Below are 20,151 nucleotides of genomic sequence, written 5' to 3'. Positions count from 1 at the left end.
TGTGAAATAACAAATAAAATGACTAGTGGTGTACTTGCCTTTTAGGCACTCTGTTTTTGCCATCTTTTCCATTGAATCATAGAATCAACCAGGTTGGAAGAAACCTCCAAGATCATCCAGTCCAACCTATCCCCCAGCCCTAGCCAGTCAACTAGACCATGGCACTAAGTCCATACTTACAGTGAAGTCTCACTTCTAGTGGTATGTATAGAGAAGGAAACAGATGAGCTGGGTGTCATCATGATCATAAGTTGCCTGAAGCATTTGGCAGTATTCCTCATGTAATTAATTCATCCTCCATGAATTTCCATCTTCCTTCTGCACAGAGAGAGACTCTCCATGGAAGCAACTCTCTGTTTCATTTGAATTGTGTCAGTCATTTCAAGCAGTTGAATTACTAAGTCCTAGCATCAGAGAACTGCTTTTCAAAGAGGGGAAAGTGAAATAGCTCTTTATGGCTAGAGCTTGGACTCTTCTGTGGGCTCTGATATTCAGCTTGATAAATAATTAAAAATGTAATTTAAATGGCTTTACTTGAAAGGCAGAATAAATTTCCATCCAAATAATGGCTGAGATAGCTGTTGTTACACTGTATATCAGTAAAATTAGTTTAATTATAACTAAGCCATAGTTACATTAATCCTATTTTAACTTTGAAATTTTGTACTGTTAATTAAGCATCAGTATGCACTGAATGAAATGTGGAGCTAAGAGTACAACTGCTTTGGCAATTTGTAAATTTATATTTCATTTTGACTAATTAATATAATTTATCTCTCTACAAAAAGCCATTTTAAGTACCATATCTATCACTGCCTTTATTTTAACTGCATGCAAAAACAGTGGGGAAAAAGCACACAAAAGTAAAGCAAAATACACAGTGGAGTCCATAGTGAGACATTGTTTCCAAAACAGGCAGAAGGCTGATATTAGAATCATAGAATCAGTCAGGGTTGAAAAGGACCACAAGGATCATAGAGTTCCAACCCCCTGCCATGCCCAGGGACACCCTACCCTAGAGCAGGCTGCACACAGCCTCATCCAGCCTGGACTTAAACACCTCCAGGAATGGGGCCTCAACCACCTCCCTGGGCAACCCATTCCAGATTCTCACCACTCTCATGCTCAACAACTTCCTCCTCATGTCCAGCCTGAACCTACCCATCTCCAGCTTCACTCTATCCCCCCTAGTCCTGTCACTCCCTGATACCTTGAAAAGTCCTTCCCCAGCTTTTCTGTAGGCGCCCTTCAGATACTGCACAGCCACAATAAGGTCACCTGGCAGCCTCCTCTTCTCCAGACTGAACAGTCCCAACTCTCTCAGTCTGTCCTCATAGGAGAGGTGCTCCAGCAGCAGAGACGTACCATTAAATGTCAGCTCACATCTAACCATAACCTGTGTTGCCAGTAGCCACTGTAACAAATAAGAACCAAAACTGGTCTCTGCAATGATCAGCATAGGTACAGATGAGGAAAAAGAAGGCAATAGGTTTTATCCAACATTATTCTTCCTCATTCTGATATTTTGGTTTCTTTTCAGTGCCAGCAAAGGTTTTCTGGTAGGAGTGCCCAGTGCCACCCCCAATGCAGCCTACAGGTCTAGAATCAGGTTTTGAGGATTTCTTTCAATGCACAAAACAAACTAATTGATGCAAAAGGCTTTAAAATGATCAGTGGAGGAATAACTTTGATTTTCATTCACTCAGGATTGAGTTTATTATTTCCAGGATCTTCAAATCTTGCAAGGGTTTTTCATTTCCAGTACGAAACTCTTTAGGAGGAGCACTCCAAACCTGTGGGAGCCTCCTTGAGTCCTGGATTTTTTTCAGTGTGGCTTTCAGCAAAGTGTTGCAGTTCTCACTGTATAAATGGAGACGTGTGATGGTTTGGGTGTTACCTAATTTAAGTTCCCCAGAGACTCAAATATAGTTGATGGATAGTCTCAAGTTGTGCTGGGGGAAGTGCAGGCTGGATGTTAGGAGGAAGTTCCTCACAGAGAGAGTGATTGGCATTGGAATGGGCTGCCCAGGGAGGTGGTGGAGTGGCTGTGCCTGGAGGTGTTCAAGCAAAGCCTGGCTGAGGCACTTAGTGCCATGGTCTGGTTGATTGGTTAGGGCTGGGTGCTAGGTTGGACTGGATGAGTTTGGAGGTCTCTTCCAACCTGCTTGATTCTATGATTCTATGAATAACAATTTATAGGATGCCCTTCCCTCTTCCCTCTTCTTTCCCAAAACAAAAGGATTTAGATGGAGAGAGAGGAAAGGTAAAGCAGACCCAAATAAATCATCTCACTGCCATTTGGAAGTTAAAAGAAGAAAAGTTTAACAATAAATAAAAGGTATATGAGGTAGGGAACTTACAAAGATATAGAGAAGTGAAAACAAGATACAAAGTATGTAAATATAGAACCAGAGTTGATGGCACTGGGTTTGTCTGCCTCGTGGGTGATGACCACGAGATGGAGCAAAGAGCAGCAAAAAACAGAAAAGGTGATTTCTGGTGAGCAGGAAGGCAGGGGAGAGGGGGAGAGGGAGGGAGAGGGAGGGAGGGAGAGGGAGAGGGAGAGAGAGGGAGAGAGAGGGAGAGAGAGAGAGAGAGAGACAAACACAAGTCCCCCTGCTTTTATGGATCATAGGAAGGGGGAGTGAGCTAACCACCATCACCTGGTGGTGCTCAGACTCACCCCTGGGGAGGGGTTAAGACCACTTGGGGTCAGGTTGAAGATCACTGCCCCAGGAGGGTTAACCCTGTACAAAACTCCTGAACGTTGTTAACAGGAGACATGTTTATGTTTTCACTAGCAGTGATATTTGTGCATCTTGCATTTGAGACATACACTTCATAAAGTATGCAACAATGACACATATGATTAATCATCTATTTAGTTCTCTTAAGCAGAAACAAAGAAATCCATTAAGGAGAAAGCCATTCTGCTAATCAGAACCTTTTGAAAACTTCCTTCTTTCAAACCTCAGAGTTCTTTTTAATTAAGTACCTTAAGTTTGACAAGTCTTTTCTGAACATGTAAATCAGCATGACTGGAATTAGACATTGGAATAAATAGGATAGATTTAGTGTCATTGTGAGTAATGAGGCACCTTTGCTTCATAGCAATTAATGTAATTGCAGCTAATGCTGTGCAGGTACAAAGTGATGCCCAAAGTCTCTCAAATCAGAATCAGTTAGCATTTTTTTCCTGTATTGTGTTTCAATCTACTAGGCAGCCTGCATTTCGTTTTGCTCATGCTATTTACAGGATGCATGCCTACATTCACCTCTGTGCCTGGCAAGATCATGGAGCAGATCCTCCTGAAGGCTCTGCTAAGGCAAATGAAAGACAAAGCAGAGGTGATTGGTGGTACCCAGCAATGGCTTCAGCAAGTGCAAACCCTGCCTGATAAATTTAGTGGCTTTTTATGATGAAGTCACAGCAACAGTGGACAAGAGTAGGGCAACTGACATCATGGATGAGGCATTTAGTACCATGGTCTAGTTGACTGGGTAGGGCTGGGTGCTAGGTTGGACTGGAAGATCTTGGAGGTCTCTTCCAACCTGGTTGATTCTATGGTCTACCTGGACCCTGAGTAAGGCATTTGACTGTGGCCCACATGACATCCTGGTCACCAAACTGGGAAAACACAGTCTTGATTGGTGGAGCACTGCTGGATAAGGAATTGGCTGGATGGTGGCACGCAGAGAGTGGTGATGAAGGGCACAATGTCCAGCTGGAGACCAGTGCCAAGTGGCTCCCTCAGGGGTCAGTGCTGGGCCCAGTGCTCTTTAGCATCTTTGTCAGTGATATGGACAGAGGAATCAGTGCACCCTCAGCAAGTTTGCAGATGGCACCAAGCTGTGTAGCACAGTCAACTTGCTTGAGGGATCCATCCAGAGGGACCTGGGCAGGCTGCAGAGCTGTGCCCAGGCCAACCTCATGACATTCAACAAGGCCAAGTGAAAGGTCCTGCGTTTGTGTCAGTGCAATCCCAAGCACAACTCCAGGCTGGGTGGGGAATGGCTGAGAGCAGCCCTGAGGATCAGGACCTGGGGGTCTGGGCTGATGCAAAGCTCCACAGGAGCCTGCAGTGTGAGTGCAGCCCAGACACAACCCTGTGCTGGGCTGCAGCAAGAGCAGTGTGGGCACAGGGCAAGGGAGGGGATTCTGCCCCTTGGCTCTGCTCTCCTGAGACCCGACCTGGAGTCACAGAGTTAGTCAGGGTTGGAAGGGACCACAAGGATCATCTAGTTCCAACCCTACCCTAGATCAGCCTGCCCAGAGCCTCATCCAGCCTGGCCTTAAACACTTCCAGGGACGAGGCCTCAACCACATCCCTGAGCAACCCATTCCAGGCTCTCACCACTCTCATGGGGAAGAACTTCCTCCTCATGTCCATCCTGAACCTACCCACCCCCAGCTTTGTTCCATTCCCCCTAGTCCTGTCACTCCCTGATATCTTGAAAAGTCTCTCTTGAGCTTTTTTGTAGCCCCCTTCAGATCCTGAAAGGCTACAAGAAGGTCACCTTGCAGCCTCCTCTTCTCCAAACTGCACAGCCCAAATTTTTTCAGTGTGTTCTCATAGGAGAGCTGCTCCAGCCCTCAGATCAACCCAGTGACCCTTCTCTGGATTTGGTTTCTGGCTGGGAAGGGAGAAAGAGGAGGTAGCTTTGAGCCCTTCTGGGCAGTTTTTGTTTGTCTGGGATGAAATTTGAATTTATTCTTTATTTGCAATTTGTATATAATTGTAAATACATTGTGCATACGTGCTTGTAAATTTAGCTTTGCTTTAAATACAGCTTCATTTTACCTCCAAGCTCTCTGAGTTAGTCTGGTAAATTCCACTACTCAGGGCAGAAAGTTCCTAACCCAGCACAGTTTCCTTTGAAATAGAGTCTACTAAAGAGGTAAGGGAGGTAAATCTGATAGGAATTAATTGTTGGACCCCTGCGCTCCCCTGCCCTCCCCTGCGCTCCCCTGCGCTCCCCTGCGCTCCCCTGCGCTCCCCTGCCCTCCCCTGCGCTCCCCTGCGCTCCCCTGCGCTCCCCTGCCCTCCCCTGCCCTCCCCTGCGCTCCCCTGCCCTCCCCTGCGCTCCCCTGCCCTCCCCTGCGCTCCCCTGCGCTCCCCTGCGCTCCCCTGCGCTCCCCTGCGCTCCCCTGCCCTCCCCTGCGCTCCCCTGCGCTCCCCTGCCCTCCCCTGCGCTCCCCTGCGCTCCCCTGCGCTCCCCTGCCCTCCCCTGCCCTCCCCTGCCCTCCCCTGCGCTCCCCTGCCCTCCCCTGCGCTCCCCTGCGCTCCCCTGCGCTCCCCTGCCCTCCCCTGCCCTCTCCTGCCCTCCCCTGCCCTCCCCTAGTCTTGACTCATGGGTGAAAGTGCTAACCTGCAAGGCACAAAAATGGCAAGTGACCATAGCCAAAAAAATCCCACCTGATTTACCTGGAGACTCGCCAGTAAGTGTGCTTGTCTTGAAGCCATTTTATCCCAAGGATGACACTCAGGGCTCTGGGTTTTTTTTAAGCAACATTCAAGTCTTTTGCTTTTTCTTTAACCAGGTCTGAAGTAGATATCCTGTCTGCTGGCTCTGAAGGCATTCTGATTGGTTATTGTCCACAGCAAGATGCCCTGGATGAACTTTTAACGGGTTGGGAGCATCTTTACTATTACTGCACCCTGCGTGGAATTCCAAAGCAGGATATCCGTAAGGTAATTATGCAGAATGGCTTTTCATGGGCAGCTGAAGCCATGCAGCTGTTGGGCTGTGGTATTTATGAAACAATGGTGCAATTTGCATGCAAAATGATATTTAATATTTCATCTTAACAGTCTTACTAATAAGGTTTTTTATGACTATGACTTTATTTAAATAATATCTATTTCTTGTCTTGTTTATTATGCAAGTTCAAAACACAATGGCATAACACAATAGTATCTGGGTTGAGGCAATCCCAAGCACAGATGCAGGCTGGGCAGTGACTGGGTGGAGAGCAACCCTGAGGAGAGGGACTTGGGGGTGGTAGACGGGAAGCTCAACATGAGCCAGCAGTGTGCACTTGCAGCCCAGAAAGGCAACCAAAGCCTGGGCTGCATCAGGAGAAGTGTGGCCAGCAGGTCGAGGGAGGTGATTCTCCCCCTCTGCTTCGCTCTGGTGAGACTCCACCTGGAGTACTGTGTCCAGTTCTGGAACCCCTATTACAAGAAGGATGTAGACTCAGCTGGCTCTGGGAATTGAATGAAGCCTTATACTTACAGCTTAGCACAATATACAAGCAGAGATTTACAACAGATACAGAAATAGACAACTTAAAGGTAATACAGAAACACAACAGCCCTCCCAGAAACCTGAGTCCCCAGGAGGGGCTCTCAACCACCCTTCCACCTTCCCACCACTCGGCCTTACCCCAGACTTTGCCTTACATTCAAGGTAGTTTGGAGAGTTGGCCAGGGGGATTAGGAAGCAGATGGATTAGGCAGGTTAGAGAGAGAAGTTCATGCAGCCCCAAGAGACAGAGAGCAGCTCCCTTGGCTGTATTTGTGTTCTTGTACATCTCAGCAAGCCTATGAGTGCAGTAGACATCACCATTGTTGTCTTTTCACAGTTCCTAATCTAATTCCTCTCACCAAAATCTGCCAGCTAGGCTCAAACTAGCACAGGATCAAAACCAATTAGAGATAGGTTACTGTGGTGCACTGGGAGAAGAGAAAGGTTAATCTTTTGATTATTCTACACCTCAGATGACCTAAGCTGATGTAGACTGTTCCTCATAGGCAGAACTCTTTCCCTTGGCCTCACACGTGTGACACAGAGACTGTTCTTCCTGTCAGTTGTACGATTTCTTGTCTGCATAAATGGAAGAACAGAATTTGCTGCCACATGCTTGCAATCAAGGCATCAAAGGGCTTCAAGCAAAATTTAGCTACACTGGTTTACCTTCATCGAAACCTGAAATGCACCTTTCTTGGAGGAGAACAAATGTTTTTGTCAGCAGACCCTTCAGATTGTGTGGCACTGCCATCAGATGTTGAACAGCTGTTGTCTTTCAACTCAGAAATGGCTGTGCCTGCAGAAAGTCTGCATTCAGTTGCCTGTGAAGAAAACAAGACCTGGTAATGCCAGTAGGAAAAGGGAGGTTATTCTGCCCCTGTACTCAGCACTGGTCAGGCCACACCTTGAGTGCTGTGTCCAGTTCTGGGCTCCTCAATTCAAGAGAGATGTTGAGATGCTAGAACGTGTCCAGAGAAAGGCAACAAAGCTGTTGAGGGCCTGGAGCACAGCCATGTGAGATGAGGATGGGGTTGTTTAGCCTGGAGAAAAGAAGGCTCAGGGGAGACCTCATTGCTGTCTACAACTACCTGAAGGGAGGCTGTAGCCAGGTGGGGGTTGGTCTCTTCTCCCAGGCAACCAGCAACAGAACAAGGGGACACAGTCTCAAGCTGAGCCAGGGGAGGTCTAGGCTGGATGTTAGGAGGAAGTTGTTGGCAGAGAGAGTGATTGGCATTGGAATGGGCTGCCCAGGGAGGTGGTGGAGGCACTGTCCCTGGAGGTGTTGAAGCAAAGCCTGGCTGAGGCACTTAGTGCCATGGTCTGGTTGACTGGACAGGGCTGAGTGCTAGGTTGGACTAGATGATCTTGGAGGTCTCTTCCAACCTGCTTGATTCTATGAAACCATGACTTCTTTTACTACCATTTCCAGCTTTTTTTGTGGTTGATGTAGAATTTCAGCTCCTGAATTTTCAGTCACTAAGATGCTTGATCAAATATGTCCTGGAGAACGAGGTGAAATGAGGAACATTGTAAATCATTGACCCATCAACACAAAATGAATGCAAAACTCTGTCACAAGAAAAGACAAACTCAGATTTTCTCTAGAAGGAAATGCTTATCCTTTGTGGAGAGCTAAGGGGTCGTGGAGCAGTATTTAGAAGTAATAATAAGCAGGGACTGGGGTAAATCAGGAAATAACACACATGATAACAATGTTCTTTTGTGCTGCTCACAAATGCTGCCTAAATTGGCTCATCTTTGCTGGCCTTCAAACTTCTAAACCACAGGTTGCAGAGGATCTCGTTGATCGGCTACACCTCCGTGCCCATGCTGACAAACTGGTGAGAACATACAGTGCTGGCACCAAGAGGAAGCTCTCTACTGCTGTAGCATTAGTTGGTAAACCCCAAATACTCTTACTGGTAAGTAAAGATATTACTGTGCTTATGAGAAATGGCTCAAACTGAGTGTTGTTGTGCTCAGAAGAACAGTCAGATACTTCACAGACCAGTCAGGGAGCAGTGATGCATAGATGCATAACTCCCCTTTTTGTCCTGCTGTGTGAACACTTATTTTATTTTCCAATGTCCCCAAAAATAGAAAGGGAAGTTGTTTATTTTTTTTTCCTTTCTTTTATTTTCTTCCCTTTTTTATTTGTTTTTTTTTTTTTCATTTGGGCCAATTGAATGAGTAGGGAGGGGAAAATAATATAAAAATAAAAATCCTAAATGCACACAAATGCAATTGTAGCATCCTGTGGCCACGTGGATATGGAACCATATCTGGAAGAGACCTCCAAGATCATCCAGTCCAGCCTATCCCCCAGCCCTATCCAGTCAACTAGACTATGGCACTAAGTGCCCCTGCCAGGCTTTTCTTGAACTCCTCCAGGGATAGTGACTCCACCACCTCCCTGGGCAGCCCATTCCAATGCCAATCTCTGCCAACAACTTCCTCCTAACATCCAGCCTGAACCTGCCCTGGCACAATTGGAGACTGTGTCCCCTTGTTCTGTTGCTGGTTGCCTGGCAGAAGAGACCAACCCCACCTGACTCCAGCCTCCCTTTAGCTAGTTGCAGACAGCAATGAGGTCTGATCTGAGCCTCCTCTTCTCCAGGCTGCACATCTTCAGCTCCCTCAGCCTGTCCTCACAGCTCTCCTCAGCCTCTCCTCACAGGGCTGTGCTCCAGGCCCCTCACCAGCTTTGTTGCCTTTCTCTGAACATGTTCCAGTACCTCAACATCTCTCTTGAATTGAGGATTGTTAAGTCTGTCAAGTCACTTCCTAAAAATAAGGGTTGAGATTTTTTTGTTTCTTTGGGTTTTTTTTGTTTGCCTTTTTTGTTTGTTCTCAAGGTAAAAAAAAAACAAACCATGATTTCCTTGTGACATCTTTTAATTCTTCTGGCTGGGCTGGAGCTCTAACATGTTTTTTCCCATGCTGATGTGTTGTGGTTCTCATTTTTCCTGTAGGATGAGCCAAGCTCTGGGATGGATCCCTGCTCTAAACGCTACCTTTGGAAAACCATCCTGAGGGAAGTTCAGGATGGCTGTGCAGCTGTGCTGACATCTCACAGGTAAGATCCTTACCCCAGCAACTGACATGTTTCTGTTCCTGACCTGCTGTTGAATGAGAGCATGAAAGCAATGCCTGAAGGTATGCTCACCTGGTGTGAAATGTGCCTTTTTGTCTTGCTGCTTCATGGCAATTCCTTCCTAGCTGTGAAAACTGTGCATGTGTAGATCCTAAACATGCCATGGCATCCTAAAGTTAGCTGCTTCAGCTGTTCTCTGTATGCACAACTGGAAATAGTAGCAGTGACCTTATTCTCTTAGAAGATTCTATCTACATTACATATCTTCTTAGTTCTCTGGTATGGTCATTGGTATATCAGTTTAATTGAGGAAGCATCAGGACTGTTTCATAATATCTATAGTAAAATGGAATCAGTTAAATACTTCTTCAAGGAGTATAGTATGGTATGAACAGGTGTGGATCTGTTGGAGGGTAGGAGAGCCCTGCTGAGGGACCTTGACAGGCTGGATCCATAGGCAGAGACCAATGGGATGAGATTTAACAAGGCTAAGTGCAGGGTTCTACACTTTGGCCACAACAACCTCAAGCAGTGCTACAGGCTGGGGACAGAGTGGCTGGAGAGAAGCCAGGAAGAAAGGGAGCTGGGGGTATTGGCAGACAGTAGCTGAACATGAGGCAGCAGTGCCCAGGTGGGCAGGAGAGCCAATGGCATCCTGGGCTGGGTCAGGAATAGTGTGGGCAGCAGGACAAGGGAGATTATTCTGCCCCTGTACTCAGCACACCTTGAGTACTGTGCCCAGTTCTGGGCTCCTCAATTCAAGAGAGATGTTGAGATACTGGAATATGTCCAGAGAAGGGCAGCAAGGTTGGTGAGGGGCCTGGAGCACAGCCCTGTGAGGAGAGGCTAAGGGAGCTGGGGGTGTTCTTTCTGGCAATTAGAATAAGGTTAACCACTTTTTAAGGGTAGGCACTGTTAGAGGTGTACCATGTCAAGGGTGTGCACTGAGGAAATTGCATTCTTCTCAGAAGGAACACAAACACACATTACTGTGAGTAACAGAGTTTGTGTCTGTCACAGTGGCATTTCTGAGACTGCTTGTCAGATATTTGCTTGTGGTGGTAAAAGCTTTGTATTGTGGGCAGAATTGTCCAATTAGTTTTGGAGTAAAACAGTAAATTCTGATTCATGTCTGTCTGCTAGCTCTGGTAATAATTTTTGGTATGCACTGACTAAGGTTATAATATAGGCTGCTGCCCTTAAAGTCAAAGGTTTCCTGTTCTCATTTTCACAGCTGTCCAGATTCCTTCCACTTCAATGGAAGGAATTTTAGCAAGTCCACGTGCCAGGCCCTGCACTTTGGTCACAACAACACCAAGCAGCACTACAGGCTGGGGACAGAGTGGCTGAGAGCAGCCAGGCAGAGAGGGACCTGGGGGTGCTGGGAGAGAGGAGCTGAACATGAGCCAGCAGTGTGCCCAGGTGGCCATGAGAGCCAATGGCATCCTGGCCTGGCTCAGGAACAGTGTGGCCAGCAGGATTAGGGATGTCACTCTGCCCCTATAAATGGCATTGGTGAGCACTTACCTTGAGCACTGTGTGCAGTTCTGGGCTCCTCAATTTAAGAAAGATGTTGAGATGCTTGAACATGTCCAGAGAAGGGCAGCAAGGCTGCTGAGGGCCTGGAGCACAGCCCTGTGAGGAGAGGCTGAGGGAGCTGGGGGTGTGCAGCCTGCAGAAGAGGAGGCTCAGGGCAGACCTCATTGCTCTCTACAACTGCCTGCAGGGAGGCTGTAGCCAGGTGGGGTTGGTCTCTTCTGCCAGGCAGCCAGCAACAGAACAAGGGGACAGAGTCTCAAGTTGTGCCAGGAGAGGTCTAGGCTGGATGTTAGGAGGAAGTTGTTGGCAGAGAGAGTGATTGGCATTGGAATGGGCTGCCCAGGGAGGTGGTGGAGTTGCTGTCCCTGGGGGTGTTTAAAAGGAGGCTGGCTGAGGCACTTAGTGCCATGGTTTAGTAAATTAGAAGGGTTAAGTGATAGGTGGGACTTGATGATCCTAGAGGTCTTTTCCAACCAGTTTAATTCTGTGATTCTGTTAGGTATAAATAATAATATTTCCCCCCATTATTAAAAGAATAGTGATTTATTTGAATAGTAACAGACTCTTTTGTTTGTGTTCACTTTGTTTTGTTTAGTATGGAAGAATGTGAAGCCCTCTGCACACGGCTTGCCATCATGGTCAATGGCAGCTTCAAGTGCCTTGGTTCTCCCCAGCACATTAAGAACAGGTATTTTATGTCAGTGTCAAATCTTCTGTGGCTCTGCTCAATCTAAGGACTGACTTTAGTAGTAGACACTTTCATAGTGCCAAGCCATAAATGCTCATGACTTCTAAGAACCTCTTTCTTTTCCTGCCAACAGTGAAGTTAAAATAGAGCCAGTTAGGGTGTCTTAGCCTGCTGAATTGACATATGGCAATGCTGAAATGCTTTGTAGTCTGAACCAGTAACAGAAACCTGCAGATTTGTATCTAAACTGAAGCACTTCTGCACCCAACCTCAGAACTATGTTGTGAGAATTAAATGAGACAAGATAAATTTCTATCATTGTAAGAGTAAGATGATGATGAAGGGCCTGGAACACAGCCCTGTGAGGAGAGGCTGAGGGAGCTGGGGGTGTGCAGCCTGCAGCAGAGGAGGCTCAGGGCAGAGCTCATTGCTGTCTGCAGCTCATTGCTGAAGGGAGGCTGTAGCCAGGTGGGGTTGGGCTCTGCTGCCAGGCAGCCAGGGACAGAACAAGGGGACAGAGGCTGAAGCTGTGCCAGGGGAGGTCTAGGCTGGATGTTAGGAGGAAGTTGTTGGCAGAGAGAGTGATTGGCATTGGAATGGGCTGCCCAGGGAGGTGGTGGAGTCACTGTCCCTGGAGGTGTTCAAGCAAAGCCTGGATGAGGCACTTAATGCCATGGTCTGGTTGATTGTCTAGGGCTGGGTGCTAGGTTGGACTGGATGAGCTTAGAGGTCTTTTCCAGCTTTTCCAGGTTGGAGTCTGAGCTGTTAGAAAGCAGCAGAGCAGAAAGAGTCCTAGGGCTCCTGGTGGATAGAAGGATGATCATGGACCTGCAGAAAAGAACCCCACAACCTGTAAAGAGTTATGAAGTAGAACTTCCTCCTAACATCCAGCCTAGACTTCCCTCAGCACCTTATGAGACTCTGTCCCCTTGTTCTGTTGCTGGTTGCCTGGAAAACTGTGATACTGTGAAAAAGAGATCAATCCCCACCTGGCTACAGCCTCCCTTCAGGTAGTGGCAGACAGCAATGAGGCCACCTCTGAGCCTGCTCTTTTCAATTTTTGTTTCTTCTATGCACTAACTTTTTAAAGTTATTTGTTTTTTAACATTGCTAAAGCTTTACTCTCTTTGTAAATCATACTTTTGTAAGGAGAATGACCTGAATCTGTATCCCATGCTTCAGCAATCACACTGGAATAGCTAAGTTAGCTTCTCTAGATCAGGCATATCCACTTACAGAAAATGTAGAACCATTTCTGTCTGCAAATGAATCTAAAGCAAAGGCAACACAATAAAAACCAACCACCCCCTCTTTGGCAGATGGCATATAGATAAAATAAGATGCTGTTCCTTTCAGACACTAAGTGCCAAGGATTTTCTTTTTATATATTTCTATTTTGTTATCCAATAGCATCATTTTGAAGTAATGTTTTGATCAGACTAGTGCATACATTAAGTATGAACACTGTATTTCCATCAGTAAACATTCCAGGAGCTGCAATTTGATGATGTGTATATATATATATATAGCACAACATTCTCCAGGAAATGTAATCTTTGATTAATGGAACAAAAAAACAAAGCATGTGTATTATTAGATGCTTTTCTTAGTCATCAAGGTTTAGGAAATAAGGCCATGCTGATTTCCTGAGGGTATGTTCAGCAGTTTTGGTTAGGAGAGAGAGGAGATTCTAAATGGGCTGTGAGAAGAGTGTGATTCGGTGAACTGGTCATTCTGGATCCTGGTGTAAGTTAAAACAGTGCTTTCTGTGTTTGATTTTGTTCACCTGGGGAAAAGCAAACTCCTAAAGGTTTTGAACTAAAATACAGTTGGGGTTTGTGTGTGTGTGGTTTGGGGTTTTCGTTTGTTTGCTCCTTTCATTGTTTTCATAGAATCAAACGGGTTGGAAGAGAGCTCCAAGCTCATCCAGTCCAACCTAGCACCCAGCCTTGTCCAATCAGCCAGACCATGGCACAAAGTGCCCCAGCCAGGCTTGGCTTCAACACCTTCAAGGACAGAGACTCCACCACCTCCCTGGTTAGCCCATTCCAATGCCAATCACTCTCTCTGCCAACAACTTCCTCCTCACATCCATCCTAGACCTCCCCAGCACAACCTGAGACTGTGTCCCCTTGTTCTGTTGCTGGTTGCCTGGGAGAAGAGACCAACCCCCACCTGGCTGCAGCCTCCCTTCAGGTAGTTTCAGACAGCAATGAGGTCACCCCTGAGCCTTCTCTTCTGCAGGCTGCACACCTCCAGCTCCCTCAGCCTCTCCTCACAAGGCTGTGTTCCAGGCCCCACTATCTTTTCCTCCCCCATGAGAGACATCCTGAAGCTGTGGGAATGAAGGCCAAGTGCTCATACACTGCTCAATGTTTTTCTTTCTTACATCAGATTCCCACACTTTAGCACCAGAGTTCCCCATATAGAGTGAGCTGCTTTGCTATAAACATTTCCCCTTGCTATAATCAGCAAGTTGCAGACAGTAACAAACTGAGGCTATGGAAACCAAATGGCCATTTTTTTTTCACTCTGTTTTCTCCTCAGATTCAGACAATATAATTCAGAAACTCAAAGTGGAATTACAGAGAACAGCACAATCTGGTTTGATTAGCACTGTTATCATTGTATCTTTAGCATCTGATATTTTAAGACCCTAGGAGTGAAATGCTGTCATTAAAATGGCTTTATTCGAGCCAGCACACTTGCTCAGCTGTTGTCTTCTGCAGAAGAAGCACCATCCCCTCCAATCTATCCAACAAAGATATTTCTGCTGCTGGTGGCTGCTCTGTTACTTTAACAAAACCCATTTGTGCCCATTTGTATGTGGGCACAAAAAAATCACATAACCTGACAAAACCCAATTCTTCTCCATCCTTCCTCTTCTCCCTCGGTCAAACTAGTTTTTCACTCTTGACTTTCACCTCGTTAGCTGTTCTGTGTTTATTCTTTCTGAGTGCTTAACCTGCTAAAATGCCACAGTGAGACTGAAACTAACACAGAAATTCCAGATTGTAAACTAATCGGCTGATAAAACCACCAGCAGCTGCTGAAGTATGATCTTAACAAGGACTAAAAAACATATCTAAGCACTCCATTGCTTTAATTACACAAGTCCTCAAGCTAATTAAGCAGCTTAAATAACTGAAGGAACAGAAGGAACTCAAAATGGTAGTAAGGAATGGAACAACTTCCATGTCAGGAATTGCTGAGTATGCTAAAACTTCTCAGCATCAAAGAAAGATGAATAAAGATGTTTGCTACAGAGTCCAGAATCATGACTGACCTAAGTTGTGGTGGGGGAGGTCTAGGCTGGATGTTAGGAGGAAGTTGTTGGCAGAGAGAGTGATTGGCATTGGAATGGGCTGCCCAGGGAGGTGGTGGAGTCGTCATCCCTGGAGGTGTTCAAGAAAGCCTGGCTGAGGCACTTAGTGCCATGGTCTGGTTGATTGGCTAGGGCTGGGTGCTAGGTTGGACTGGATGATCTTGGAGGTCTCTTCCAACCTGCTTGATTCTCTGATTCTATGGCTCTATGGTTTATGTCTCTGTGTATCACTCCCAGGTTTGGAGATGGCTATTCCATCAAGGTTTGGCTTAGTAAAGAAAGAAGCTGTGAAAGAATGATTTTGGACTGTTTACAACTGCATTTTCCTGGAGCACAATTTAAGGTACAGATACAGCTCCTCGTCAGAGTATTTTTCTGTGACAGGATTAAGTATGGGCTCCTAAGAACCATTTGTACCTGTTTGGATGCATTAGCTGTTTGAAAAAATAGTCAGCATGAGCACTCCTTTTCTTTTCCTATGAAGCAATTCTTTAAAGTCTGAGTTGTGATATTGATTCAATGGGCAGACGTTTAGGCAGTGCCAATAAATAGGCTCTTTCTCTAAGTGCAAGTTCCATTTTGCTTTTATGCTTGGTGAAGTTGAACTTGCCTTTGCATTCACCTGAAGTCACAGTGCAGTGCAGTCACTGAGACTACCTGTGTGATTGCTTTCTGAGAAGGGCTGGAATTTATAAGTCTTGTTCTTCACTGAGGTTCTTTTACTTAATACAAAGCCTTGTAGAAGCCCTGTAGTAAATACATTCCAAGAGAATCTCTAAAGGCCTTTAATTATTTGTTTAGGGAGTTTTGTTTGTTTCTTTTCTTTGATTTTATCCATTTTAGGCAAAGAATGATTATAAAACTATGACTACTTTAGATAAGAACTTGCTTCTGTGTAATGTTTATCTGTGTGTATTCACTGAGTCTTCCCCCAGACTACATTGCAAAATTACTACTCTGTTGAATTAAAAGCCTATAATATAACATTGTTCTGAATTTATCTTTGAGAAGATTAATGAAATGCCATCTCAGAGCATGCACAAAATGTGTGCTCTGAGCATGAGCATTTCTTTGTGCTTCCATTGTGGACAAAATGTGTTCGTGTTTAAAAGCTCATACTTTCCATTAATCCACAATGAGATCCTACTGAGGCTAGAACTGTTTATAAGCAAATGTTACTTTACAACCAAGTGCATTTACTTTCATTGATTTTTAACACTTTCTCTTGTTTCAAGGGACAACATCTTAACCTGTTTGAGTACCACGTACCACAAAGTCAGGGATGCTTAGCAGAGCTCTTCAGAGTCCTAGAGAATCACAAAGCGTTTCTCCAAATCAAACATTACTCCATTGGCCAGACCACATTAGAGCAGGTATTCTTTTCTTTTCCTTCCTTGAGTTCTTTGGTTTTCTTGGTTTTTTGTCTTCCTCCTAAACATGCTTGTGATGGTTTGTTACCTGCCCCTTTCCCCCCCCCCCCCTTAAGAAATTCACCCAGACTAGACTCAGTCGATGTGGGAATTGGAAGAATGAAGCTTTATATTTACAGCTTAGCACAATATACAAGCAGAGATTTACAATCTGTACAGCTAGAGACAGAAATAGACTAGTTAAAAGTAATACAGAAGCACAACAGCCCTCCCAGAAAACAGGGTCCTCAGGAGGGGCTCCCAACCACCCTTCCCCCTTCTCCCTACCCCTCTACCTCACCCCAGACTTTTGTCTTACGTTTAAGGCAAGTTTGGAGGGTCAGCCAGGGAGAGTAGGAAGCAGAAGGATTAGTCACACAGACAGCAGGTTAGGTTAGAGAGAAGTGCAGCCCCAAAGACAGGACAAACAACTGCCTTATCTGTGTTTATGTTCTTGTTCTTATACATCTCAGCAAGCCTATGAGTGAAGTAGCCATCACTGCTGTTTCCTTTTCACAGCCTGCAGTCTAATTCTTCTCACTAAATTATCCCAACTGGGCTCAAACTAGCACAATGCTGTGTACTGTAATTATGGGAATAGTAGAATATTGTTATCACATTTTCTGGATTACTCAAATGTGTGAGATGCAGGAGCAGTCTGCAAAGTAATTTCTTGGACCCTATTGCTTTTACACTGGAAGTGAGCACAGTAAGAGCATCACAGTGTGCTACACATTGGTGCTGTGCACAAGCATAGTCGGTGCTTAGTTGCACATGGATGTGTGCAGAATGGAAGGTGTGAAAGTGAATTCCCACCTCTGTAGTCCCTGAAAACCACCCTGTAAATTACAGTAAACCTTAAGATGTTTTCCTTTGAGAGTTTTCTCTTGTAGTGAAAATCTTGCTGCACGTTAGTGAAGAGAGGAGACGCACAAGTAGACAGAATACATCCCACTGAAGGCTGTAAAATCCTGTGTGGGCACAAGGAAGAGAGAATGATGGCAATGATGGGATTTCTGGGTGGCTCTGATGTGTTACAGCATCTTCATGTGCAATTTCTTGCTCTGTATTCTACAAACTGAGAGTCATATGTAGTCAAAATGCTAATTTTCTATGATATGAACTTACTCCTTTTCCCCCATATGCAAATCATTGATGAAGTGCTCTGATCTGAACTGATCTGTTAACTGCTTGTAAATTATCTATTCACTGAGTGGCTAAATATAGAGTAATTTCAGCCTGTTGATAGCTTGGGCATTGTTCACTCAAGCTTATTTCCTCTCCATTATTCATAATGATTCATCACCTCAGTCACCTACCATTATTTTCTTTCCCTGATGAGTGCCAGTTTTAAACAGGAAAATACAGTTTTGAATAACAATCACTCTTATGCCCTATACTAAGTTTGCATATGAATATGATCATTTGAATCAAGAAGAGCTATCTTTCGTTCTAACTGCCTTGCTGTCAAAGAGTTGTGGGATTAAAAAGTTGAGGAGCTTTTCTGTAGTAAGGTGTTCTGAAAAATAAACCAAGGAGGCACATTAATTGTTGAGTCCTCACTTTGCAATGTTCAGAAATGTAGTTTCACATCAAAGTACCTGGACTGGCACCTGTTTGACAAGAAAGTGTAGGCTCAAGTTCCTTTGGTATTTCATTTAAAGAAAATTAACACAGTGGTTTCCCACTAACCTGTGCAGCAGTATAAGAGTTTTCATACATGCTAGTAACTCATCTTGCCATTATGTTTATTGCTCATTAACTGTTGTGTACAGCTGATGAAGTGATGAGGTGAGGGCGATGAAGCTGGTGAGAGGCTTGGAGCACAGCCCTGTGAGGAGAGGCTGAGGGAGCTGGGGGTGTGCAGCCTGGAGAAGAGGAGGCTCAGGGCAGAGCTCATTGCTGCCTGCAACTACCTGAAGGGAGGCTGTAGCCAGGTGGGGTTGGGCTCTTCTGCCAGACAACCAGCAACAGAACAAGGGGACACAGTCTCAAGTTGTGCCAAGGCAGGTCTAGGCTGGGTGTGAGGAGGAAGTTGTTGGCAGAGAGAGTGATTGGCATTGGAATGGGCTGCCCAAGGAGGTGGTGGAGTCGCCCTCCCTGGAGGTATCACAGTATCACCAGGGTTGGAAGAGACCTCATAGATCATCAAGTCCAAACTTTTACCACAGAGCTCAAGGCCAGACCATGGCACCAAGTGCCACGTCCAGTCCTGCCTTGAACAGCTCCAGGGACGGCGACTCCACCACCTCCCTGGGCAGCCCATTCCAGTGTCCAATGACTCTCTCAGTGAAGAACTTTCTCCTCACCTCCAGCCTAAATTTCCCCTGGCACAGCCTGAGGCTGTGTCCTCTTGTTCTGGTGCTGGCAGTGTTCGAGAAAAGCCTGGCTGAGGCACTCAGTGCCATGGTCTATTTGATTGGCCAGGGCTGGGTGCTAGTTTGGACTGGATGAGCTTGGAAATCTCTTCCAACCTGGCTGATTCTATGACGAGGGATTATTACTAGAGTTTACAAAACACCTCTCTGGAAGGGTTCCCTCTATATGCATTACTGATCTTTTTACTGTCACTAAAACTTTAGAGACCAACTGAAAAATACCATCAGCTATGCCTCCAAAGTTTCAGGTCAAGCACTGTTATTTTGGAAGTCCAACTTTTATTTATTTATTTTCATTTTCTTCTTTTTTTTTGGTATCTTACAGGTGTTTATTAATTTTGCCACACAGCAGCATGGAATCTCACATTCTTCACAAGAATCTCCTGTTGTTCATAATGGGCACCTGCCAGTCTAGCTCAGAATGGAGTACAGCTTCAGCAGCAAATATATGTGTTCAGGTTGCTGTATGTACATGGATTTTACATGCAATAACCTCTCAGATGTTAACTGGTTTCACACAGACCAAAACTCTGCCAAAATAATGCTTTGTGGCTCACTGGAATTTTATAATATAAATGATCCAATTATAGTAGGGTTTTTTTTTTTGGTAGTTCTACATTGATTTGACTACAGTAATTTTTTTGCAGGAACACCTAATACTTAGTTTTCACATGACAAGACAAGAAAAGACCATGGAAAGTAGCAATAGACTATCATGCAATAGCTGTATTTAATTGCACAGATTGAAGGCCTTTTGACTTATGCATCAACTTAATCATTCTGTGCTATGACAAGTGAGATTCACCTTTTTATTGTCTACAGGATGCACTATATTCCATAAGAGATTATTAGTGTACTAATGTACCTCTCAGTAGCCTTAAGGAAATTTAACAGGGTTTTATGAATCATACTTTACAATGAGTTTTTCCTTATGCTGGAGGAATTCTCAAGTGTCTTTTCCCCTTTCTGCCTCTTATTGTTTCCTTCCTCCCCAAAAGAGAATGTCAAAACCCTGTTTAATGAGCATATTAAAGGAATAGAAGTATTGAGACAGTGGTAATAACATTTTCAATACATGTATGTTATGATGCTGGAAACTGCAGAGAAAGACATGCCACAGCCTTCAGTCTATACATGCTTTAAAAGAAGTGAGTGTTTAAGGAATAAAATCTTGTTGTGTGTTGTGGTGGAAGAAAATAATGTCACAAATACATTGGAGTAAAATGCTGCCTTTTCCAAAACAAGGCTTTGGGACTGCTGTGAAAAGTAGCTGATGCCACTTCTATTGGATTACAGTGAGACTCTTGAATTGGTTATTTAGAAGTTAATTGCCACAATGATATTTTGGTGTGGGCAGGGGACAGGGAATTGTGCTTTGAAATGTGACAGAACAAGAGGACACAGTCTCAAGCTGCACCAGGGCAGGTTTAGGCTGGACATTAGGAAGAAGGTCTTCTCAGAAAGAG

At 45.1% G+C, this 20,151-nt stretch overlaps 1 protein-coding gene across 1 annotated transcript in view; it reads left to right on the top strand.

The window, feature by feature from the left end:
* Nucleotides 1-19,274, top strand: part of ABCA13 (ATP binding cassette subfamily A member 13) — a 135,922-nt gene extending 116,648 nt beyond the window's left edge. Inside the window, exons 50-56 of the mRNA XM_064160725.1 lie at nucleotides 5,543-5,693; nucleotides 8,040-8,174; nucleotides 9,225-9,328; nucleotides 11,481-11,573; nucleotides 15,136-15,241; nucleotides 16,134-16,271; nucleotides 19,011-19,274. Of these exons, the coding sequence (XP_064016795.1) occupies nucleotides 5,543-5,693; nucleotides 8,040-8,174; nucleotides 9,225-9,328; nucleotides 11,481-11,573; nucleotides 15,136-15,241; nucleotides 16,134-16,271; nucleotides 19,011-19,100 (817 nt within the window). The 3' untranslated portion in view covers nucleotides 19,101-19,274. The remainder of the gene's footprint in view (nucleotides 1-5,542; nucleotides 5,694-8,039; nucleotides 8,175-9,224; nucleotides 9,329-11,480; nucleotides 11,574-15,135; nucleotides 15,242-16,133; nucleotides 16,272-19,010) is intronic.
* The last annotated feature ends 877 nt before the right edge of the window (nucleotides 19,275-20,151 follow it).

This window comes from Pogoniulus pusillus, chromosome 21 (genome assembly GCF_015220805.1).
Source record: "Pogoniulus pusillus isolate bPogPus1 chromosome 21, bPogPus1.pri, whole genome shotgun sequence".
NCBI classification, from domain to species: domain Eukaryota; kingdom Metazoa; phylum Chordata; class Aves; order Piciformes; family Lybiidae; genus Pogoniulus; species Pogoniulus pusillus.
Note: the sequence above shows the minus strand (reverse complement) of the source record. Positions and strands in the feature narration are given on the sequence as shown.